We start from the raw sequence: 25,500 nt of genomic DNA, 5'->3' as shown, positions 1-25,500 counted from the left end.
CAGAGACACAAAGGGAGCAATTGCTATAGGAAAAATGGTGCCAGTAGACTTTAAAGTCACTCTAATGGGGGAGGAATTGTGCAAAGGAAAGTTTTTTTTCTTGTAACAGGTTTATTGAGATGTAATCCACATACCATACAGTAAACCCATATAAAACAAGCAGTTCCATTTTTTAGTGTATTCAGAGTTGTGCAATCATGACCACAATCAATTTTAGAATATTTTAATCACCCCTTTACCCATTAGTGGTCACTATTTATTTCCCCCAGTTCCTCTATCCCTAGGGAACCTCTAACCTTTTTTTTTTTTTAAGATTTTCCTATTCTGGACATTTCATACAAATAGAATAATACAGTATGTGACCTTTTGTGACTGGCTTTTTTCACTCAGCATAATATTTTTAAGGTTCATCAATGTTATAATGGTATCAGTACTTCATTTCTTTTTATTTATAGATATACCACCTTGTTTGTTTCTTATTTGATAGGCAGTTTGGGTTGTTTCCACTTTCTGACTATGATGAGTAATACTGTGAACATTCATGGACAAGTTATTCTGTGGACCTATGCTTTTATTTCTCTTGGGTATATACCTGGGAATGGAATTGCTGAGTAATAGTAACTACATTTAACATTTTGAGAAATTGCTAGAATTTTTCCAAAATGACTATACCATTTAATATTCAAAGGGAAGGTTTTACATTGCTTTGTGTCTTAAAACAGGGAAAGAATAGTTTTTTTCTATCTATGAATGGATATAGGATGAAACTTTCAGCTTTTCTAAAAGGGTATTCTAAGGACTTCTATTTAATGCAGAAGAAGAGTAGAGCCATAGCAGGATTAAGTTCTTACCATCTTCTCAACAGGAAGTAAAACATATTTATTTAAAGTTTTTTTTTTTTAAGATTATTTATTTATTTATTTGAGAGGGAGACAGCCAGCGAGAGAGGGAACACAAGCAGGGGGAGTAGGAAAGGGAGAAGCAGGCTCCCTGCAGAGGAGCGTGATGTGGGGCTCTATCCCAGGACCCTGGGATCACGCCCTGAGCCGAAGGCAGACGCCCAACAACCTAGCCACCCAAGCGCCCCTCGTTTAAAGTTTTGACATTTGTTCTCTTATATTATTATACATAGTATAATTTAAAAGGAAAGAACTAGGATTGTATGGCAGCCTACCTTGCCCAAAGTTCTCAAGGTTAAATAGGTAGTACTTAAATGATTTGTTTGCAAAGCAGAAAGTAGTCTTTATTTATTTATTTTTAAAGATTTTATTTATTTGACAGAGGGAGACAACGAGAGAGGGAACACAAGCAAGGGGAGTGTGAGAGGGAGAAGCAGGCTTCCCGCTGAGCAGGGAGCCAGATGCGGAGACCTGAGCCGAAGGCAGACGTTTAACAGCTGAGCCACCCAGGCGCCCCAGAAAGTAGTCTTTAAACTTGAGTTTTCACCTAGTATTAGGCAAAAACCTTACTTTGAACCTTCAGTTTTCTGTTTCTCTAGATCAGGACTCAGAAGTTGGTAGTCTGAAGTTGTCTGGTATCTAGACCTATTTTGATTATCTAAATGTTGTTGTTGTTTTAATTGAATTTGAATGCATTGAGGCAGGGTATACATTGTTTCCATGTTGTCTTTAAAATCTTTCACATCCTACCTGATCTCTGAAGATACTTCAGTTCGTGACCACTTTTCTGGGTTTTAACCTAAATAGGATATTATCTTGTTGACAGATTGCAAAATTTCCAGAAGCCACTCTTCTTTATATGACAACTGAGTTTAATCTCTAGGAAAAGGGCACAGTTAAGCTCTTAGAGAAAAGAAAATACCATCTTGTTATTAGTAGTTCACTCTACTCCATTCCTTTTTGTAAGGCCTTACTTCCTAATATCTGCACATCTGCAAGCGACATAAAGTGAGAGGAGATTTTGCATATATTTTTTATTTACTCTTCATTTCCTAAAGAATGATATATCTTCATCACAGGTTAAGAATATGACTTTAAATATGCCAAAATTTTTGGTTTTTTTAACCGAAAAGCATAGCATTTCAGTTTGAAGTGGAATGCTGTACTCAAGCTGTGATTTCTACCAGATGCACTTCTGTTAGTAAAAACAGTACTTTTAATATGTTTTCTACCAGCTGTCTTTGGGGGCATCACTGCCAAATCATTAATTAAGAGTCTTCGTAAAATGATATAGACTCCCAAGTCCTCTGTTTCTGAGTTTACTGAGATTTCTTTTTAAATTATCGAATAAAACTAGTCATTATAGGTACATTTGTTATCTTAAAGTTCAGGAATGCTTCCCAGAAAGGATCACTTTTCTCTTGTTATTTATAGTTTTTTTAAACCTAGAATAAATGCTTTGTAGCTATCTTTAGGTCATAGTGATAATACAAAATTTGCAATGAAGTAAAAAAGGACTCTTTCTGTCTTTTATAGGATAAAAGAGTGCATCACTTTAGAAGAAGTCGAGCAGTGCTTAAATCTGTTTGATCCTCTCTGCTAACTTTCTAGTCTCATGGGAAGTTGCTGGTTTTGAATATTAAGAAGAGACTGAAAGTTTTCACTCTTATAGAAATTTAATTCCGAATTTTGATAACTCAACACTCAGACTTTCTTACGTAAGTTGTATTAATATGCTTGCCTAGTTTTATTTTACATTGAAAATGTTCTTCATTAGATGTTAATTTAGAAGCTGGTTCTATGTTCAATATATAGTTGAAAGTAAGAAATAATTGAGACTAAAAGGAATAACTTTAACATTTATCTGTAAGGATTTTTTTAATTGAAATTGACATTTTAAGAGTTTAAAAAACAGTTGCTGATTTTCAGGAAATTAGAAAACCTATTTTGAAAGGTCAGAATTTCGATAGTTTGAATTCAAGCATTTCATTTCTCCAACAAATACCTGTGAACAGTACAATATTTACAGTATTGTTCTTTACATTTATGATTTGTCTCGAAATTTACCACAAAAGCAGAGTTTTTTTTAAACTGTATTTTTAATCAGTGGAACTCAACATATAGTTAGCTTTATTGAAGTCTTCCTTATCTAAACCCAGTAAAAGAGATTCTGAACAAACAGTCCAATCAGTGGGTCTTACGTTTATTAGTTCAAAGTACTTGTCTTTTATCTAGAATCCACACATAGATATCCTATTTGATTGGGATGGTAACTAGGATAACTAAAATTCTGGGCCTAATTTTTTTAAAGAATCCAAAACAAACTAAACTTCACTAAGTACATAAGCTTCTCAGTGAGTTACCATTCTCCTTTTTTCTTTTAATTTTTTTTCCTTGAAATGCTAAACTCAATGGCTGTATCTTAAATTGTGCAAAATACTGGTATTAAAGAATGCTGGAACTTTTTTTTATGTCACTTAAAGGTTAATCAGAGTATCTGAAAGGAATTGTTTTTTTTAAAAACATTAAAATATTAGTTATTTGTTAAAGAGCAAATAGGTTTTATTTTTGCTTGTTAGCCTATTATATTTCCTTTTTTAAAGTAAAACTTGTTTAGAAGAGTCAAGGTAGTTGCAGTGTTTCAAAACCACTAAAGTTTTAAGCGTATCTCTAGAATATACTAGGACAGAGTTAACAATCATTTCTAGATTAGCTAGTCTCCTTGTTAGGTATTGCAAATTGTGACAGACAACTAGAGTACTAGAGCCCCTTTGCTGTCCCTACAGTCTTGATTTTCCAGTCTGTAGCACCATTCTTCCAGGAGGTTTGCTTCTCGAACAGGTGATGGATATAAAGAAGAGAAGTAACGACATCAACAGTTTGAGGGTTAAGCCTTGAAAAGGTGGCAATAGGATAAAACCTTTCTAAGGGAAACACTGTATCAGCATCATTTGACCTGCCATGAAAATGAGTTTAAAGTGGCTTCCTGGCCTTTCTTTCATTGGTCCCTTCACTAAAAACATGGAGACTCCATTTAGCCCTAATGTAAGGCAGCTGCCATGGGCCATATCATCAGTCCCCATGGTTGTCTTATAATCACTAATAATTTTTACTCTGAATCTGAAGGGAAGAGTCTTTTAACTTAAGGATCCCCAAGAGGGCTCTCTTATGCCTCGGAATTTGAAAGTGCCCTGAAATTTGTCCTTTAAAAAATTCTCTGTACTTTTTTTTTAGGTGTGCTATAACATTCTTACATATATCATTCTGTGATTAAATTTCCAGGTTACTCTAAGTGATACCTAAATTTGAAAGAGCCAATTCTAATTATCCCAATATGACTTTAAGAAAAGTAAGAGAATAAACTTTATTTTTCTGCTTTTTTGTTGGACCGAAGAATTTAAGAGAGTAAGGTTAGAAATAAGAGACAAAGTCCTGAACCTTTCAAAATGGAAAATTAATTTTAAACTTAGAAGTATGTTCCTATTACCTGTTGTTGAAACTGTCTTTGCATAAATGAACAAACAGAAATAAAGAAACTTTTTTCTCCCAAAAGCATTTTCAACCTACTTATTCATGTCATATTATCTAAAGAGATGGTGGGGAGTTGGGTGGGTAGTGATGTGACAAGGTTTAGATCCTTGAAATTCAAAAGTGTAAATCTTGTTCAGTTTATTAATCTGATGGAGTTAGTTATGAAAACGAATTTTGGTACATTGTATTTTATTGCTTTCTCTTAAGAAACTAAGAGATAGGTTTTCGTTAGAAAATAATCCCTCTTAGGTTGATTTGGAAATGGTTAATTGTTAATGGGTTCCAGTGCCATGCATCAACAGAGCAGTGTCTGGTGGAAATGCTGGTTAGTCATATGTAACTGTAGTTTCATGGCCAAGGTCCCCTCTCATTTTGGACTCTGTATAAATACTTTGTCTACTGCATACTTTGGTCCTCACCTCTGTGACCCTTATTTGGGAGTTTTGCATTTGTCAATGATAGAGCTTGAATTTTTCATATCGTATGTACTTCATATGAGGTCGTATTCAAAAGATCATTACTCACAACGTCTTCCAGTTCAAGCTCCAGTACTCCCAGTTCTATAAACTGAGGCCAGAGGAGAGGAAATTCTCCCCTTTGGACACTCCTGTTCTGTCTTTCAGAACTAACTCATTACTAGAAAAATGGATATTGATATTAAGTTTTTCTAAGAAAAAACAGAATGCCTTCTGCATCACCAAAGATTAAGTTTTGATATTTAAAGTATAATAATTTGCTGAAGATTAGTAATCCTGAGATGTACATGAGTATGTATGTATACACACATACATATATACTGACCATTTTCCAGAATATTTGATCAGCCCTGACCAAGCTAAATAGTAGTGTATAACATTTGAGACCCTAAAACTAGACTGTATATATCTTAAAACAGTTGTTTTAAACCTGCTTGATAATTTTAAGCATATTTACAAGTTGAGGGTTACCTCAAAATTCTCAACACAAAACCAAGTCTTTGGGATTGAAAAAGAAATTTCATATAGCACTTTTTTTTTTGATAAAATGTGCAAGTTATGACAAAATCAAGTGATGCCAAAAAAGTTGGTCAGCCCTGTAATAAGTATATTCTGTATGCTTTTTCCCTCCTAAGAACATATAACCTTTGTATTATTTAAAATAACTATTTAATAGTGATTAATATAGTTAAACTGCAAGGAATTTGTTGACTTTCAAAAATAAATACTCCACAGCAGTTCCTTGTTGTTGTAAAGCCCTCTATCTACTTTCCTAAAATTCTCTTGGTTGTCTTTAAAGGTAAACTCATAAAAATGGGCTGCCACATTGCTTAATCGTCTTGCCTGTTTTCATTACTGTCGTTTGAGGGTAATAAGGAGCAGCAGCGATAAGGCAGCATGCCACTCTGCTTTCACAGAGATGGCAATAGAAAGGGTGGGGGACCATAAGGAGGAGAAAAGCGGCAGTGTTTTCCATTGACCAAGTCTTGCAAATAGGCCCAGCTGTTGAGTATGATCATTTGGAATCCCTGAAACACTTCTAGATGAGGATTGCTCCTGTACATATTTTGATAACTGTGTAATCTAGCTCTTCCCGACATTACGTGTAATACGTCTCTCTGTGTGTAACTGAATCTTTTTGAGCAATTCCTCACCACCCATCATCAAAGACTCTGAGTTTTCCATCTGTAGACGGTACATTTTGTAGTAGAAAACAATAAACATAAGAAGTTCAAACTATAAACATGCGTTTTTGAATGCTCATGCAAAATATTCAATCTGCGTGCAAAGAAATGATAGGTAATTCTGCATTGCATTTAGAGTTAAAAACATCTGTCCAATATGGCTGTAGCTGTGGGCCAATCCCACGGAAATGCAAAAAATTGTCTCTTGATACAGAAGTTGAAACTAGCACTGTACAATTAAGCTCTACGGTAGCTATATTTTATGTTTTTAACTGGTCTGAAGCAGAAACTTTTCCACTTAAGTCTCTAGTTCATTTTCCCAAGGCACATGGAGGCTTTGTAGCTTATGTGCACCTTCATTAAGACTGTGTGCCAGGAATATGCCCTTTTCCCACATAAAATTCCCAGATACCAGTTCAGTAGGTCTTTAAGAATAGAACAAATGCTTGCATAACTGGAATATTGGGGTCGTGAAAGCTCTTCATAAATTTGAAGCAACAGTAACATTTCACGCAGTTCAGAAAGTTGGAGGTTTTATAATCCTTAATCAGTTCTTTTTTATAGAAAACAAGTCTAGCAAAAGTACATTAAGGTTCTAATCACATCTATTGTCTTTCCCCCAAAATAAAATGAGTAGAAACATACTCTGTTCTGACTCAATGTTGGGTGAAACTATTTACTGTAGAAGAAAGGCAGGGTTGTCAAGTCAACTGATCTTTACTGGTATAGCCAGATCAACTGTTCACAGTTGGGCTGGTCCCCTCTGCCCTTGCACACTTGTTAAAAATGTTTAATACTACTAATCTACCACCATCCCCCCCCCCAGAATAAATGGCTAGATGAGTGGGAATGGAGAGAAATAATTTAAAATGTAGAAGGCATTTTCTCTGTTTTTGCCTAAGCTGATCCCCTACCTAGTGTTTAGTTGCTTCACAGTGTGAGTAAAATCTGAACACTATTTAAATAATATACCTGCTAAATGAGAAAAGTTTTAACTGCATTTTTTCTTCTGAACATAGTTTGGTTGCTGTTCATCATTCTGGTTGGTGATATGTCCATCTTTGACAAAATAAAAACCTATACACTCACTTTCTAAGATTATATTTATAATTAGATTAATCCTGTATTTGATGGGGCAAGTTTCCTCAATGATACCAATCAGGAAAGTCAAAGAACATCAGAACCATCATCTGGGGTGCTATTCAGAGATTCAAATTCCTGGATGTTAATCTCAGATGCTCTTATTCTGTAGGCCTGGCCTCAGATATCTGTTTTTTTACATGGCCGTCGGGGAATTCTGATCTCTGCAATACTCACTTTGAGGAATACTGCCCCAGATGAAGATCTCTCAGTATATCATTTCAGCCTATCTCTAACATTGGGATATAGTTAGATTTGGAGATCAACTCTATTAGGTCCATTTTGACTCCTTCATAAATGATTTTGTTGGCATAATTCATCTTTTCCTGCCAAGCCTGTGCTCAGGAGTGCCAGTTGTCCACACGCAAGGGAGACTCACAAATAGGCTGAAAAGTGGATTGAATGAGGTGTAAAAGTTGCCAAGACATGTGGCCGAAAATGAATGGTAAGACAGAAGAGGGAGTGACTGCAGAAGAAAAGCTGGATTCTGAGGCCAAGTGCAGGTAAGCCAAGGATATGGAACTAGACTCAGCTGGGAAGGGGCAGAGTGTACATTAAGGAGACAGAGATACCATACTTGCCTCCTGGAGGTAGGAACTCTACCTTTGGCCCACTTGGAAAATTTCAGTATACTAGCCATGGGTTTTAGAGAAGCATGGCCTGTCATTGCTTATCTTCCTACCTTGTAATTACTACCTCTCATCCTTAACAAGAATATTAATAACAAATGAATATTGCTTTCTGTTTTGTTTTTTAGATACTAGAAGCATGCATACTTTATTTTTTCTCAATGTTTTGTTCCTATTTTTTAAAATTTATTATTCAATTAACAGTGTATTATTAGTTTCAGAGGTAGAATTCAGTGATTCATCAATCTTTTATAATGCCCAGTGCTCATTATATCATGTGCCCTCCTTAATGTCCATCACCCAATTACCACATCCCTCCACCCCACTACCCTCCAGCAACCCTGTTTGTTTCCTATGATAAAGACTCTCTTATGGTTTGTCTCCCTCTCTAATTTCGTCTTGGTTTATTTTTCCCTCCCTTCCCCTATGCTCCTGTGTTTTGTTTCTTAAATGCCACATATGAGTGAAATCATGATAATTGTCTTTCTCTGATTGACTTGCTTGGCATAATACCCACTAGTTCATCAGTGTCATTGCAAATGGCAAGATTTCAATTTTTTGATGGCAGAGTGATATTCCATTGTGTATATATACCACATCTTCTTTATCCATTCATCTGTTGATGGACATTGACAGCCATAGTTTGGCTATTGTGGACATTGTTGCATTTATAAACCTTGGGGTGCAAGTGCCCCTTCGGATCACTACATTTCTGTCTTTGGGGTAAATACTTAGTAGTGCAATTGCTGGGTCATAGGGTAGCTCTATTTTCAACTTTTTGAGGAACCTCCAAACTGTTTTCCAGAGTGACTGTATCAGCTTGCATCCCACCAACAGTGTAAGAAGTTTCCCCTTTCTTCACATTCTCACCAACATCTGTCATTTTCTGGCTTAATTTTAGCCATTCTGACTGGTGTGAAGTGGTATCTTATTGCGATTTTATTTTGTATTTCCCTGATGCTGAGTGATGTTGAGAATTTTTTCATGTTTCTGTTGGCCATCTGTATGTCTTCTTTGGAGAAATGTCTGTTCATGTCTCCTGTCCATTTCTTGATTGGATTATTTGTTCTTTGAGTGTTGAGTTTGATAGGTTCTTTATAGATCTTGGGTACTAGCCCTTTATATGATAAGACATTTGCAAATATCTTCTCCCATTCTGTAGGTTGCCTTTCGGTTTTGTTGATTGTTTCCTTTGCTGTGCAAAAGCTTTTTATCTTGATGAAATCCCAACAGTTCATTTTTGCCTTTGTTTCCCTTGCCTTTGGAGATGTATCTAGCCATCCAGCCCTGGACTTTTGTTTGTTGGGAGATTTTTAATTACTGCTTCAATTTCCTTGCTGTTATGGGTCTGTTCAGGTTTCTGTTTCTTTCTGTTGTAGTTTTGGTAGTTTATACATTTCTAGGAATGCATCCATTTCTTCCAGATTACCTAATTTGTTGGCATACAGTTGCTCATAATAAGTTCTTATAATTGTTGTATTTCTTTGATGTTGGTTGTGATCTCTCCTTTTTCATTCATGATTTTATTTATTTGGGTCCTTTCTCTTTTCTTTTTGATAATTCTGGCCAGAGGTTTATCAATCTTATTAATTCTTTCAAAGACCCAGCTCCTAGTTTCCTTGATCTGTTCTTCTGTTAATTTGGTTTCCATTTCATTGATTTCTGCTCTAATCTTTATTAATTCTCCTCTTCTTCTGGGTTTAGGCTTTATTTACTTTACTTTCTCCAGCTCCCTTAAGTGTAAGGTTAGGTTGTATATTTGAGGACTTTCTTATTTCTTGAGAAAAGCTTGTATTGTTATATACTTCCCTCTTAGGACTGCCTTTGCTGCATCCCAAAGGTTTTGAACAGTTGTGTTTTCATTTGTTTCCATGAATTTTTTAAATTCTTTATTTTCTGGTTGACCCATTCATTCTTTAGTAACAACCTCCATGTATTTGAGTTCTTTCCAAATTTCCTCTTGTGATTGAATTCAAGTTTCAAAGCACTGTGGTCTGAAAATATGCAGGGAATGATCCCAGTCTTCTGGTACCGGTTGAGAACTGATTTGTGACCTACTATGTGATCTATTCTGGAGAATGTTCCATGTGCACTCGAGAAGAATGTGTATTCTGTTGCTTTAGGATGAAATGCTCTGAATATGTTTGTGAAGTCCATCTGGTCCAGGGTGTCATTCGAAGCCCTTATTTCCTTGTCAATCTTCTGCTTAAATGATCTGTTCATGCAGTGAACGGGGTGTTAAAGTACTCTACTATTATTGTATTATTATTGATATGTTTCTTTAATTTTGTTATTAATTGGTTTATATAATTGGCTGCTCCCATGTTAGGGGCATAAATATTTACAAATGTTAGATCTTCTTGTTGGATAGACCCTTTAATTATGACATAGTGTCCTTCCTCATCTCTTATTACAGTCTTTGCTTTAAAATCTAATTTGTCTAATATAAGGATTGCTACCTCAGCTTTCTTTTGATGTCCATTAGTATGATAAATGGTTCCCCTCCCCCACTTTCAATCTGGAGGTGTCTTTGGGTCCCAAATGAGTCTCTGGCAGACAGCATATCAATGGGTCTTGCTTTTTTATCTAATCACATAACCTGTGTCTTTTGATTGGGACATTTAGTCCATTTACATTCAGAGTAACTATTGAAAGATAGAAATTTAGTGCAATTGTATTATCTATGAAGTCACAATTTCTGTATATTGTCTCTGTTACTTTCTGGTCTATGTTACTTTTGGGCTCTCTCCTCGCTTAAAGGGAAGGATCCTCTTTAATACTTCTTGCTGGTTTGGTGATCACAAATTCTTTTAGTTTCTGTTTGTCCTGGAATCTTTTTCTCTCTCCTATTCTAAATGACAGTATTGATGGAAAAAATATTCTTGGCTGAATATTTTTCTCTCATCACCCTGAATATATCATGCCAGTCCTTTCTGGCCTGCCAGATCTCTGTGGATAGGTCTGTTGCCAGTCTAATGTTTCTACTTGTGTAGGTTAAGGATTTCTTGTTCTGAGCTACTTTCAGGATTTTCTCTTTGTCTCTGAAATTTTAAACTTCACTATTATATATTGAGGTGTTGACCTATTTTTATTGATTTTGAAGGCGTTCTGTATGCCTCCTGGACTTGAATGCCTATTCCCTTCCCCAGATTAGGGAAGTTCTCACCTATAATTTGCTCAAATATACCTTCTGTCTGTCTCTCTCTCTCTCTCTCTCTCTCTCTCTCCTCTTCTTCTGGGACCCCAGTTATTCTAATATTGTTTTGCTTTATGGTATCACTTATCTCTTGAATTCTTCCCTCCCAGTAGTTATTTAACTCTCTTTTTCTCAGCTTCCTTATTCTCTATCATTTGGTCTTCTATATCATTAATTCTCTCTTCTGCCTCATTTTCCTAGCAGTTAGAATCTCCATTTTTTATTGCATCTCATTAATACCTTTTTTATTTTGACCTGATTAGATTTTAGTTCTTGTATTTTTCCAGAAAGGGATTCTCTACTGTCTTCTATGCTTTTTCCAAGTCCAGCTGATATCTTTATAATTGTTATTCTGAACTCTAGTTCCAACATCTTACTTTTATCCATACTGAGTAGATTCCTAGCAGTCAGTAGTGCCTCTTGTTCTCTTTTTTGAGGTGAGTTTTTCCATCTTGTCATTCTGTCCCGAGAAGAATAGATGAACGAGAGAACAAAATACTAAAATAGCAACAACAACCCCAGAAAAATATACACTAAACAAATCAGACGAGACCAAAACCAAAAAGGAAAAAAAAAAGAATATAATCAGACAGATAAACAGTAAATATACACTAAACAAATCAGAAGAGACCAAAACCGAAAAAAAGAATATAATCAGACAGATAAACAGAACTGAGCAGTACACTATATCCTGGGTGTATTTTGGTCTGTTTGTTAGAAGACATCAGGTCCCAAATTGTAAAGAAAGAAAAAAAACATATATACAAAAATGAAATTAAATACAATGAAAGGATAAATTATAGCTATAAAAATGAAAAAAGGCTTTAAAGAGTTGATAAAATTAGTTGAAAAGGAAAAATAAAAAAAAATTATGGGGCGCCTGGGTGGCTCAGTCGTTATGCATCTGCCTTCGGCTCAGGGTGCGATCCGGGCGTTATGGGATCCAGCCCCACAGCAGGCTCCTCCCCTGGAAGCCTGCTTCTTCCTCTCCCACTCCCCCTGCTTGTGTTTCCTCTCTCGCTGGCTGTCTCTCTCTGTCAAATAAATAAATATTTTTTAAAAAAATTAAAATGAGAGACAAATAATGAGAAAAAACAACAAACTCTATATACTATTTTCCCTTAGCACTGGACCTTTGCAGTTGTCATTGATCAGTAAACTTGGTCTTGGCTGGAAGTTCTTGCTGATCTTCTGGGGGAGAGGCCTATTGCATTGATTCTCAAATGTCTTTGCCCTAGGCGGAATCGCACGGCCCTTGCTAGAGATCAGGTTAAGTAATCTGCTCGAGTTTGCTCTGTGTTGCTTTTGTTCCCTCAAAGCTTTCCCTGTAGGTTTGAAGGATGAGAATGAAAATGGCCGCCTCCCAATCTCATCTCTGGAGCTGAAAGCTCACACCCTCCCCCAACTTCTTAGGGTGCCCTCAGGGAAAAGCAGTCACCCACTCCCTGGTCTCCATCTGCACTCGGTGCTCACCCAGCCTGCGACCGAGCGTTTCTGTCTCAGGCACACAACCCCGCTTTGAGTCTCCAAACCCTGCAGACTCCCGTGGTGTGCTCCCGTGCTGCTCCTCCCCGGGGAGGAATGGGGTCTCGCCGGTTCTGCTTCTGGGCCCCTGCACCGAGAGCGGTCGCCCGACTGTGCCATGGTTCACGGTTTATGGCAACCCCGAGCTGAGAGGCCACTCCAGGGCTCACTCATTGGAGCCCGCTTCCCTGCTCCGATGCCTGGGAGCTCTGCCGCACTCAGGTACCCCCAGTCTTCCTGTGACCCCAAGGATTCTGAGACCACACTGTCCCAGCGAGTGTTCCACCCCCGCTTCACCACCTGAGTGCCTTTCAGGATGTCCCTGAGCGGAGCAGACTTGTTAAAGTTCTGAATTTGCACTCCGCTGCTCTATCACTTTCCGGTAGCCAGCTTGCAGAGCCCCCCGCCGCCGTGGTCTAGTGTCCCATATATTGCTTGGATTCACTTCTCCATGCCTCCTGCCTTGCAGAAGGTGGTTGCTTTTCTATTGTAGAGTTGCAGCTATTTTCTTACATCTCAGGTTGAGTTCACAGGTATTCAGAATGATTTGATAGCTATCTAGCTAATTCCTGGGACCAGATGAAACTAGGGTCCCTTATTTCTCTGCCATCTTCCTCCCACCACAAATGAATATTGTTAATGATATATTTTAAAAAATCAAGTTCCAGAGGCAATTTTGGGCACATTAAGATTCATACTGTATATGTGTGTGTGTGTGTTGAAAAAAATTACACATAATTCGGGGCACCTGGGTGGCTTAGTCGGTTAAGCGTCTGCCTTCAGCTCAAGTCATGATCCTGGGGTGCTGGGATCGAGCCCCACAGTGGGCTCCCTGCTCAATAGAGAGTTGCCTCTCCCTCTCCATCTGTTTCTCCCACCCCCCCCCACTCATGCTCTTTCTCACTCTCAAATAAATAAAATCTTTTAAAAAATTACATGTAATTCATATAAAAGTATAAAAATATTTGTTTAAAAATTTTAAACTAAGTATACCTTTAAAAAAGAATAAAAATAAATACCCAAATTAGCTTAAGAAAGAGAACATTCCATTAATTTAGACCATGTTTCCTCTGACCACACCCTTTTTCTCCTCAACAAGACGTAACCACTAAATTGAATTTTGGTTTAAACCACTGAATAATTTATTTCTTTTCACGTTTGTGTGTGCGCAAGCATGTGTGTGTGTGTGTGTGTGTGTGTGTGTGTGTGTGTGTTTAAGGCTTTACTTTTTAAAAATGACTAAAGACTTCTTTTTAGAGCAGTTCTAGGTTCAAAACAGAGCTAAGAGGAAGATACAGAAGTTTCCCATCACCCTCTGCCCCCCCCCCACACATAGCCTCCTCCATTATCAACACCCCCTAACAGAGCAGTTTGTTACAATTGATGCACCTACATTAACGCATAATTACCTAACATCCATAGTTTTCTTTAGGGTTCACTTTTGGTGTTATACATTCAATGGGTTTGGACAAATGTATAATGATGGGATTCCATCATTCTAGTATACAGAGTATTTTCACTGTTCTATAAATCTGTGCTCCACCTATACAGGTCTCAAACCCCACCCTCACCTTCAACCCCTGGCAACCACTGATCTTTTTGGTGTCTCCATAGTTTCATCTTTTCGAAAATTTCTTGTGGTTGGAAAAATGCAGTATGTAGCCTTTTCAGATTGACTTCTTTCACTAGTAATACACATTTAAGTTTCCTCTATGTCTTTTTATGGCTGGATGGCTCTTTTTTTTTTTTCCACTCTGAACGGTACCACAGTTTGTCCATTCATCCACTGAAGGATGTTTTGTTACTTCCAAGTTTTGGTAATTAAGAACAAAGCTGATAGAAACATCCATGTGCAGGTTTTTGTATGGGCAGAAGTTTTTGATTCGTTTGCATAAATACCACAGAGTACAGTTGCTGAATCGTATAGCATGTTTCATTTTGTGAAAATATGCCAAACTATCAAAGTGGCTGTACTATTTTGCATTCCCACCAGCAATGAATGAAAGTTCCTGCTGTTCTGCATCCTTGTCAGCATTTGGTGTTGTCAATGTTCCAGATTTTGGCCATTCTAATAAGTGTGTAGTGATATCTTGTTGTTTTAGTTTGCATTTCCCTGATGGCATGGGATATGGTGGACCATCTTTTTTATATGCTTATTTGCCATCTGTGTATCTTCTTTGGAGACGTGTCTGTTAGGTTTTTGGCCCATTTTTTAATTGTTTTTTTTTCCATCTTGTTGAGTTTTGAGGGTTCTTTGTATATTTTGGAAAACAGTTGTTTATCAGACGTGTAATGATATTGAGCATCTTTTCATGAGCTTATTGGCCATTTTTATTTCTTATTTGTAGAAATGTCTATCTGGTCCTTTGCCCATTTTTTTGTTTGTTTTTTTAAAGATTTTATTTATATTTTTCAGAGAAAGAGAGAGAGCACAAGCAAGGGGAGCAGGAGGCAGAGGTAGAACCAGGCTCCCCACTGAGCAAGGAGCCCAAAGAGGGTCTTGATCCCAGGACCCTGGGATCATGACCTGAGCTGAAGGCGGATGCCCAACTGAGTGAGCTACCCAGGTGTCCCGTTTGCCCATTTTTAAATTTGGTTGTTTGTCTTTTTACTTTTGAGTTGCTGGAAATCTCTCTTACTCTGTCCTTCTGTCTCTTAATATATTGAGATAGATAGATAGATAGATAGATAGATAGATGTACTCACACACAAATGCACATATATATTTTTCTGGATACTAAACTTTTAGTGGAGATGATTTGAAAATATTTTTTTCCCATTCTGTAGGTTGGATTTTCACTTCCTTGGTAATGTCCTTTGATACATAAATTTTTAATTTTGATGAAATCTAATTTATCAATAATTTATTGCTTTTTGTGCTTCTGTTATATCTAAGAATCCATTTCTAAATTCAAAGTCATGAAGATTTATCCCTGTATGTTCTTGTTGTGACACTATAAGCACTAGAATTTCATAAATTTCCATAAATGGAACCAAGCAGCCTGGATTTTTTCATTCACCATAATGCTTATGAGACTCTTCATGTTGTTACATGTTCTAGTAGTTTATTTTTTTTTCCTGCCAATTAGTATTCCATTTGATGGAGGTACCACATTTTGTTTCTCTCTTCACCTATTGATGGCCATCTGGACTGTTTCCAGTTATGAACAGTTATGAGTAATGCTTTTGTGAACATTCATGTAAAAGTTTTTGTGTGGATATATGTTTTCACTTCTCTTGGGTAAATACCTAGGAGTGGAATTTCTGGGTCATATGCGAAGTGTCTGCTTCACTTTACAAGAAACTTCCAAACTGGTTCCCAAAGTAGTTGTGTTATTTTGCATTTCATAAGCAACGTAGGAGTGTTCAGTTGCTCTATATTTTTGCCACAACACCCTAGGTGTTGTCAGTCTTTAATTTTAACCATTTCAAGGGCCAGCAATTTTTAAAAGCTCCCCAAGATTGTATGTGCCTTTCTGTGTATAATACAGCAATTAAAAGTTGAGGGGAAAAAAAAAATTCCCACATGATTCTAATGTGCAGCCGTGGTTGAGAACTACTGAGCTGTCTAGATAAACGAGTTTCAAATACTTAAGTAATGACAGAGATTTGCCCTTATGCATTCATGGTTTGTTTTCACTCACCCATTGATTTACTCAAAAAGAGCTGCACTCTTTACTAAGTGTTGGGAATATGGAGATACTGCAGTAGTACCCCTGCCCTCAAGAAGCTCAGTGTCAAGTTGGTTTTTTTTCCTCTTCAGAACACCAAATTTCACATGCAGGACCACAGTTATTTCAGACAGTTTTTTGTTTGTTTGTTTGTTTTGTTTTTTACTGATCTTTCTTGGAATTTTGCAGCCCTGGCCTAATTAGGTTCAGTCCTGATAAGGGGGATAAAAAGGTAATAGGATCATTCATGGTGTTTGAGATGTTGCTTTTTCAGTTTTGTACTCTCCCTTGCCTGCTTCCTATGTCTCATACTTCTTTTAGTACATAATTCAACTTTGGGAACAATGTCTTTAAATGAGGTAGGTAGGGAGTTGTAAAAATAAAGATAAAATGGGCATATTTTACCTCTGGTATTTGCACAGTGGTGCCTGCACATCACAGAGGCCATGGCCAGGTTTTGATCTTTGTATTTTATCTCTCTCTTATTTGTTTTTTTGATTTAGAAAGCCTTCTTTCTAAATCAACAGAATATCCTAATAAAAATCAGACAAATTGGCAAAACGTAAATCCTCACCAGAAACCTCGTAAAGAAATATAGCAGATGGGTGAAAATAATTTGGCCTATAAGCCAAACAAAACTCACATGTAAAATTGTGTCATTAAATAAATAAAATATTTTCTCATTTGCTGTTAAATTTACACTATAATAAGACTTTGAAATGGTATAACAATGCCCACCTCTTTGGAACTTTGAAAAAGAGGTATAAAACCTAAGGTAGAAGTCAGTGTGAGGGTTGTTAAAATTGGCTGCCACTTAGTTGCAAAACAAATTCTGCACAGAGTAACTCTGCCTTGAGGGCTTAGTGATTCCAGAGACTCCAGAAATCTTATAGAAAAGTGGCTAATGAGAAAAGTCTGACAAGGAGTAGAAGGTTATTAGTCTAGCTCTGGGTCTAGAGAAATCTCATGTCCAAGATGGATTAATTTTCATCAAGCAAAAATTTTCTAGAGCAATTTCAAGGCAACTTAATCCCTTGATTGATATTCTCTACAATGCAATAAAACCATTTCCAATATTTGCTATGTTTATTTTTATTTCCTTGAGGTTTTTTTACTGCAATTATTTTTCTATTTTCATTTTTTAACACAAATTGGATTAATTGATCAGTTTTGTCCAGCTTTACTGAAAGCATGGTTGACAAAAATGTTATCTCTTTAGGTATACAATGTGATTTTTAAGGTGTACAACTGATGATTTAATTAATGTACATATACACTGTAAAACAATTACCACAATCCAGTTAATTAATACATTCATCACCTCACATACTCTTTTTCTGTGTGGTCAGAACACTTAAGATCTACTCTCTTAGCAAATTTCAAATACACAGTCCAGTATTATTGATAGTCATCATACTAGACATTAGAACTCCAGAACTTATTCACCTTATGACTGAAAGTTTGTACCTTTGACCAACATCTCCTCGTTTCTCTTGCCTCCTAACCCCTGGCAACTACCAGTCTTTCTGGTTCTGAGTATGAGTTTTTTAGATTCCACATATAAGTGAGATCATACACTATTTGTCTTTCTGTGTCTGGCTTATTTCACCTAGCATGAACGTCCCCCAGTTTTATCCATGTTGTCACAAATGGTAAGATTTCCTTCAAGGTTGAATAATATTTTGTGTTTTGTTTTATATATATGTATATATAAAATATATATACATATTTCATATGTATATATGTATATACATTTATTTAGGGTCTCTGGGTAGTAGTTATTATTATTGCTATTGATTTCTTTGGATTCCTTATGTATTATGGACACCCTAAATAGACATTTCTCAAAAAGAAGATATACAAAAACAGGTATATGAAAAGGTGCTCAACATCACTAATAATCAGGGAAATGCATATCAAAACCACAAAGATATATCCCCTCACACCTACTAGAATGGCTAACATCAAAAAGACAAGAGATAACTGTTGGTGAGGGTGTGGAGAAAAGGGAACCCTTGTACACTGTTGGTGGGAATGTAAATTGGTGCAGTCATTATGATCAATTATATGGAAGTTTCTCAAAAAATTAAAAAGGAACTACATTTGGTCCAGCAATCCTACTTCTGGGTACAAAGAAAATGAAATCAGTAAATTGTTTTGTTTTTTTTTTTTAGGATTTTATTTATTTGTCAGAGAGAGAGAGAGAAAGCACAAGCAGGGAGAGCGGGAGGCAGAGGGAGAAGCAAGTGCCCCGCTAAGCAAGGAGCCTGATGCAGAACTCGATCCCAGGACCCTGAGATCATGACCTAAGCCTAAGGCAGATGCTTAACTGACTGAGCTCCCCAGGCAACCCATGAAATCAGTATTTTAAAAAGACCATCCATACTCCCATGTTCACTGCAGCATTATTCACAATAGCCAAGGTATGGAAACAATCTAAGTGTCCATCAATGGGTGAACAGATGAAATTATATATACATATATATGTATATATAAAACAAAACATGTTTGTATACGTATATATTCTATACATATACATATAAATATATAAGGTAGGTATAAATTTTCAGTCATAAGATGGAGAGTTTATCATAATATACTATTGGGTAAAAAAATTTTGGTATAAGTGATGATACTTAATGTAAAATAAAGGTTTATATAGGGGCGCCTGGGTGGTGTAGTCGTTAAGCGTCTGCCTTCGGCTCAGGGTGTGATGCCAGCGTTCTGGGATCGAGCCCCAGATCAGGCTTCTACGCTAGGAGTCTGCTTCTTCCTCTCCCACTCCCCCTGCTTGTGTTCCCTCTCTCGCTGGCTGTCTCTCTCTGTCAAATAAATAAATAAAATCTTAAAAAAAAAAAATAAAGGTTTATATATGTCTGTGTGCATAGACAGAGAAGTGTCTAGAAGAACATTTGACAAAAATTAATGGAGGTATTATCTCTAGGTTGAAGAATTTGGGACAATTTTTTTCTTTATATTTTTGCATATTTTTATGATTAGAAAAACATTTTCATTTAATAATTTTTGTTCTTTGACAAAGTAATTTCATGGTTGCTTTTAGAGTCATCACATAGAGTTGTGCCACCTGCACATTGCCCAGTTTCAGAAAATGCCACTGACACAGCATGATGGAGGCTCTCCCCCAGAGCTGTGTGAGGAGGTGACCCTCCTCTCTATTCCTACCTCTGATCAGCTTTGTCCAATTGATTCGACGAACATTTATTTGGCATCTGCTGTGCCAGAAATCATTCAGGATACTACAGAAATATCAGCAAAGCAGACAAAAATTTCTGCCCTTCTAGAGCTTACGTTCTAGCAGAGACGTGAAATATAGCAGAGAGTGAAGTATCTAGGAAATTAGAGAATGGTAATAGAGCAGATTGATAGGAGGATCCAGAATGTTGCAGCAGAGATGGGGTTTCCATTCTAAAGAGGATGGTCAGAAGAGAACTTAACACAGAAAGCTGCAATTGAGCAAAGGCCTGAAAGGGGTCAAAGAGGAAGCCATGTTGATAACTTGGGTAGCAGCGTTCTAGATACAGGGGCTAGCCAATACAAACAAAGTCCCTGAGGGAAAAGCACACCTGGTGGTTTCGAGGAACAGCAAGAGGGTGAGTGTGGCCGGGTAGAATGAAGGAGGGAGAGAACATGAGGAAACAGCAGTGACTTGATGTGATTAACACATTTAAAGGGCCACTCTGGATGCTGGGTTGAGAACAGGCTTTGGAGTACCAGAAGCCCTTGACACAGTTTTTATAATTTCCATTTTTCCTATCTCTGTTTGTCACTGGCCTGCAGAATCCCAAAGGGCAAGGGGTAGTTTCTTGTTTCCTCTGTTCCTAGCACAGTTTTGGCAGAAGGAATAGCTAGAACAAAGGCACTGAGGCCTTTTTACTGAATGAAAAAAGCAGGCAGAATAAATACCACTCTTGTTTTACAGAAGAGAAATGATAGAACTTAGGAAGGTCTCAGGGATGGCCCAGGGTCTAAAGAGGGTCAGCACCAGAACCAAGACCTTTCAATTCTGAGGTCAGAGTTCCTTCCGCCCTAGGACAAAAGACAGATATTCACTACAAGGTAAAGGTAGAGGTGAATGAGGAGAGGTGGCTTGAGTTTGATTCTGCAGACTTTTATGACAGGCCAAGGCATTTTGACTTCCTATAGTGAGAATGATTTTAGCTAACATCGTATTTTAAAAAGGTGTATACGAACATGTCAGGAGATCTACTACACATTGTTGCTCAGAGAAGGCAGATTGAAAAATAGCAGTTAGAGTATGTTTCCCATGTATTTAATACATGAATTCTTAAGTGGAAGGATGTTCACCAATGTCAGTGTTGTTTACTGCTTGATGGTAGGATTTCAGAAAGTTTTAAATTTTCTTCCTTCTTCTTTTCTGAATCTTTGAATTTTCTACAATAAGAAGGTAAGAACAGAAGAAATAAAAGTCTTTGATGTTAAGGTAACATTAAGCTAACATTTATATGCACTTTGCTGTTTCACACCACCTGTAGTAGCCCTATTTCTTTGTAAATTCTTCTAGGGCAGGAACTGTGTTTTATTCATCGTTATAGGCCCAGCATGCAAAGCCTGGCACAAATAGGTGTTCAGTAGGGCTTGTGGAATGAATGCAAATTGCCTTTGTGAACTGTAGTTTTTATGATCTTCAATAGACACCTAGGGGGCCCCAGGAATGACATGAACAAAGGTTTGAGCTGAGGGTAGTTTTATCTCTTTCCTGATTGGTGTTGCCATGGCACTCAGGAGACCAGGAATCCTTGTACAAAAGTTTTAAAAAGCTTAAATGGTAACTTTACAGATTTGTGATGCCTGGTCTCAAGTCCTACCTTAGCACTCTACAAAAACTGGGGTTTTCAGCGGAAGAGGCTTAATAAAGAATCGGTGTCAATCTTTACTTTGATAATACTTCAGTATTATTAAAACCCAGCCTTTGGGTTTTAATGACAGTTGTCGTTTCTCTTGGCTTACATCATTCCCAGGAAAGCCTTCCTTTACAATCAATACCTCGGGGTTCATTTCCTGATATAGTCAATTGCCTGATTATCTGAACTCCTCAAAAAGCACTGGGTTTTGCTCCCTAAATTGTCTGTTTGGTTTTTAATCATTGTAGAAAAATAATTAGGAGTGAATGACCTTAGACCATTGATTTAAAATTAATAGCTTTAAAAATATTTCATTCTTGTTTTTTACTACTTCTATTACTTACAGTAAGTTTTAATGTAACAAGAAAGTTGTCACCCAGAGTCCCATCACCCCAACACATAAACTTTTTTTGTTTTCCCATGTATTTTCCTTGTTCTTGACTAAAACTAGCACACATAATCAAAGGGTTAGGCACAACTTTTCAGTCTTCTATACTTACTTAGTATTAAATAATAAACGTTTTCACAATGATTTTTAAAATAGCTGCATAGTTGGGGCACCTGGGTGGCTCAGTTGGTTAAGCGTCCGACTCTTGATTTCAGCTCAGGTCATGATCTCAGGGTCATGAGATGGAACCTCATGTCGGGTCTTGAGTCTGCTTGTCCCTCTCCCTCTGCTGCTCTTCCCCACCCCCCATAAATAAATAAATAAATAAATAAAATTTTTTAAAAAAATAAATGAAATACCTGCATAGTATTCTAACTTGTAGATTCATACTATACAAAACCATTGCACAAATGGCAAGAATTTGAATTGGTTCCAGTTTTTCACTGACATTTAATTGGGTTGAACAAGTGAATTTTTGCCCATTTGGCTCTATTTTCCAACTACAAACAAAATCTTAACTGACCTACCAGACTCTTAATTATCAAATTAATCTGAACTTATTTCTTTTTTTAACAGTATTTTGAGGTATACTTGACATAAAATGAACACATATTTAGTGTACAGTTTGATAGTAATACAGTATGTACTCTTTTTTCCCTGGCTTTCATTCCACATAATTGCTTCGGCATTCATCCATGTTTTTGTATGTTCCTTTTTATTGTTGAATACTATTTCATTGTATGAATATATCGAAAGTTCTCTATCTACTTACCTTTTGGTGGACATTTGGGTTGTTTCCAGTTTGGGGCTTTTACAAGCAAATACATGTTGTTATGAACAGTTCTGTATAAATCTCTGTATGGAAGTATGTTTTCATTTTTTGTGAGTAAATACCTAGGAGTGCAATGGCTGAATCATATGGTAGCTGTATATTTGACTCTTTAAGTAACTGCCAAACTCTTCCATTTTGCATTCCCACCAGCAGGTAGGAGAGTTTCAATTCCACTACAGCCTTGCCAACACTTGGTATGGTTAGTCGTTTTAAATCAGCTTTTTAAATAGATGTGTAGCAATTTTAATTTGCTTTTCCCTAACGACTGATTTTGAACATCTTTTCGTGTGTTTATTTGCCATTTATATATTTTCTTTGTGAAAGTTCTGTTCAAATGTTTTGCCCATTGTTTTATGGGATTTTTTTTTTTTTGGTCATTGAATTTTGAGAGTTCTTTATTCTGGATGCATCTCTTTTCAGATACATTGTGTGCAAATATTTTCTCCCAGTCTGTAGCTTGTTTTCTCATTTTCTTAATAGTGTCATCTGAAGAACAGAAGTTTTAAATTTCGATGAAATCCAACTTATTAATTTGTCCTTTTATGAACCATGCTTTTGGTGTTATATCGAAGAAGCCTTGCCTAACCTAAATTCATAAAGATTTTCTCCTTTGTTTTCTTCTAGAATTTTTATAGTTTTCGATTTTACATTTATATCCATGACCGATTTTCATTTCATTTCTATGAATGGCATGAAGTATGGTTTTATTATTATTATTATTATTATTATTATTATTATTATATGAATATCCAGTTATTCTAACACCATTTGTTGAAAAGACCATCCCCTTTCCATTGATTGCATTTGCACTTTGGGAAAAAAAAAATCAATATCCCTATTGTGGGTCTCTTTTTGGGCTCTCTGTTCTGTTTCATTGATCTTCTTTGTCAATACTTGATGTCAATACCACACTATTTTGATTACTTTAGCTTTGTAATAAGTCTTGAAATGAGGTAGTGTTAAACCTCTTAGTTCTTTTCCCAAATCGTTTTGTTTGGTGTAGGTCCTTCGCATTTCCATATTAATCTTAGAATCAGATTGTTAATTTCTAAAAATTTCTGCTGGGATTTTGATTGAGATTGCCTTGAATCTATAATTAATTTGGAGATAATTAACATCTTAATAATGTTGATTCTTTTAATCTACAAACAAGGTATATCTCTCCATTTATTTAGGTCTTTAATTTTTCTTAGCAATATCTTATAGTTTATAGTGTACAGATTTTTCACATATTTTGTCAGATTTAGCCCTAAATATTTCATATTTTTGATGCTATTTTAAATGGTGCTTTTAAAATTGAAATTTTAATTGCTTACTGATTATTTTGAAATACACTTGATATTTATGTTGATCTTTCATCCTGCAACCTTAGCTAAAATCAATTATTCTCCTAACTTTCTGTGGATTCCATTGGGTTTTCTACATAGACAATCATGTCAGCTGTGTATAAAGGTAGTTTTACTTCTTTTCCACATTGAATGCCTTTTATTTCTTTTTCTTGTCTGATTGCCTGCTCCAGGAGCTCCAATGCAATGCTAAATACAATACAATACTTATCTTGTTCCTGATCATAGGGGGAAAGCATTCAGTCTTTACCATTAAGTATGATGTCAGGTATAGGGTTTGTTTTTTTTAAAGATTTACTTACTTTAGAGAGAGAGAACAGAGCACATGAGCAGGGGGGAGGGGCAGAGGGAGAGCTAGAGAGAAACTCAAGCAGACTCCCTGCTGAGTGCGGAGCCCAGTGTGGGGTTTTATATCATGACCCTGATCAGACCTGAGCCGAAACCAACGGTCAGTTGCCTAACTGACTGTGCCACCCAGGTGCCCAGGTATGGGTTTTTTATAGATGTCCTTTAGCAGTTTGAGGAAATGCCCTCCCATACTTAGTTTTCTAGGAGTTTTTGTTAATAATAGGTACTAGATTTTTGGCAAATACTTTTTCTATGTCTGTTGAGATGATCATATGTTTTTTTTTATGCCACCACCCACTTTCTGATATAGATGCCTTCCTCTACCACACTTGGACTCTGACACCCTGTACCAGGACACCAGGACACCCTTCTGTGGGGATACTTTCTTCTCACCTTGCTTGAGCTCTGAACCCACATTCTGGGCCACGTTCCCCCAACATGGAGGCCCACCTCACTCTACTTGGGTTTTAAAACCCCATGTCATGCTGCTTCTCTGAATGGGTACCTCTTTACCCAGCTCAGGCTCTGTCAGCTTGTTGTAGGCCAAACCCATGCACGGACATCCTGCTCACCCTGCTCAAGCTCTGACCCCATGCCAAGACAGCACTTCCGTGTGGACATCCCCTTTTCCCCGCTTGGGCTCTATCAGCTGCTCTGGGCTACTATGCTACCTAGACTTGCCCTCCTTGTACTTTCAGCTGCTGATGCAGATGCCTGTCTTGCTCTGTTCCAGCTAATCATTTTAGCAGAATCGTTTGTTAAGGAAAAGGAAGACAAGAAAAAAGAATATTTGTATTTTTAGCAAGTTCCCCAAATGATTTTTATGATTATGTTATAGTTGATCAATAGACCTTACTTTGATAAAAACTGGATGAGAACAATGGAACCCAAATACTTTGATATTAAAAATAATTTGGATCATAGGCTTCTAACTTATCCATGTAATTAAAATCATTTAAATATTTTATCATCCTTAGAATAAATATCATTAACAACAGAAGCCAAAAAAAAATTTGGGAATGTGATTTAGAAAGTACATTAACACCTAGATGGGAAATAGCTCATTGTTTTCTTTAAAAATTTTACCAGTAAGAAAAATAGGCTATATGAGATTAATAGAGTATCTCAGATGTCAGTAAAGGATTATGTAAAAGCACTGTAGTTAATGTCAGTTTCCTGAAAACTTCATAGATGAGCTTTATGTAGATAATGATAAGGAGTGACAGTGGTGAAATATATTCTGTGCTTTTATTAGGAATATCTACAAAGTCACATGGCAAAGGTAGTCAATACAGGAAAGGTTGAAAGAATCTTCGATCAGCCCTAAGGAAACTTATCATCCATCCCTTCTTCAAGCCTCTCCTCATTAGGGCACCTGCTCCCCTCAAAATCATTCTCTTTCCCAAACTATCAGATAGCCCATTCATCCTAGCAACCTTGTCTGTTTTGGCAC

General features: G+C 36.7%; 1 protein-coding gene across 1 annotated transcript in view; it reads left to right on the top strand.

Annotated features, from left to right (window-relative positions):
• The window catches only part of DAZL (deleted in azoospermia like), a 28,921-nt gene extending 26,348 nt beyond the window's left edge, over positions 1-2,573 (top strand). The window contains exon 14 of the mRNA XM_026496616.3: positions 2,436-2,573. Coding sequence (XP_026352401.2) covers positions 2,436-2,489 — 54 coding nt within the window. The 3' untranslated portion in view covers positions 2,490-2,573. The remainder of the gene's footprint in view (positions 1-2,435) is intronic.
• Positions 2,574-25,500: the final 22,927 nt, after the last annotated feature.

The sequence above is a fragment of the Ursus arctos genome, unplaced genomic scaffold (assembly GCF_023065955.2).
Source record: "Ursus arctos isolate Adak ecotype North America unplaced genomic scaffold, UrsArc2.0 scaffold_20, whole genome shotgun sequence".
NCBI classification, from domain to species: domain Eukaryota; kingdom Metazoa; phylum Chordata; class Mammalia; order Carnivora; family Ursidae; genus Ursus; species Ursus arctos.
This window is presented reverse-complemented; position numbering and strand designations above follow the sequence as displayed.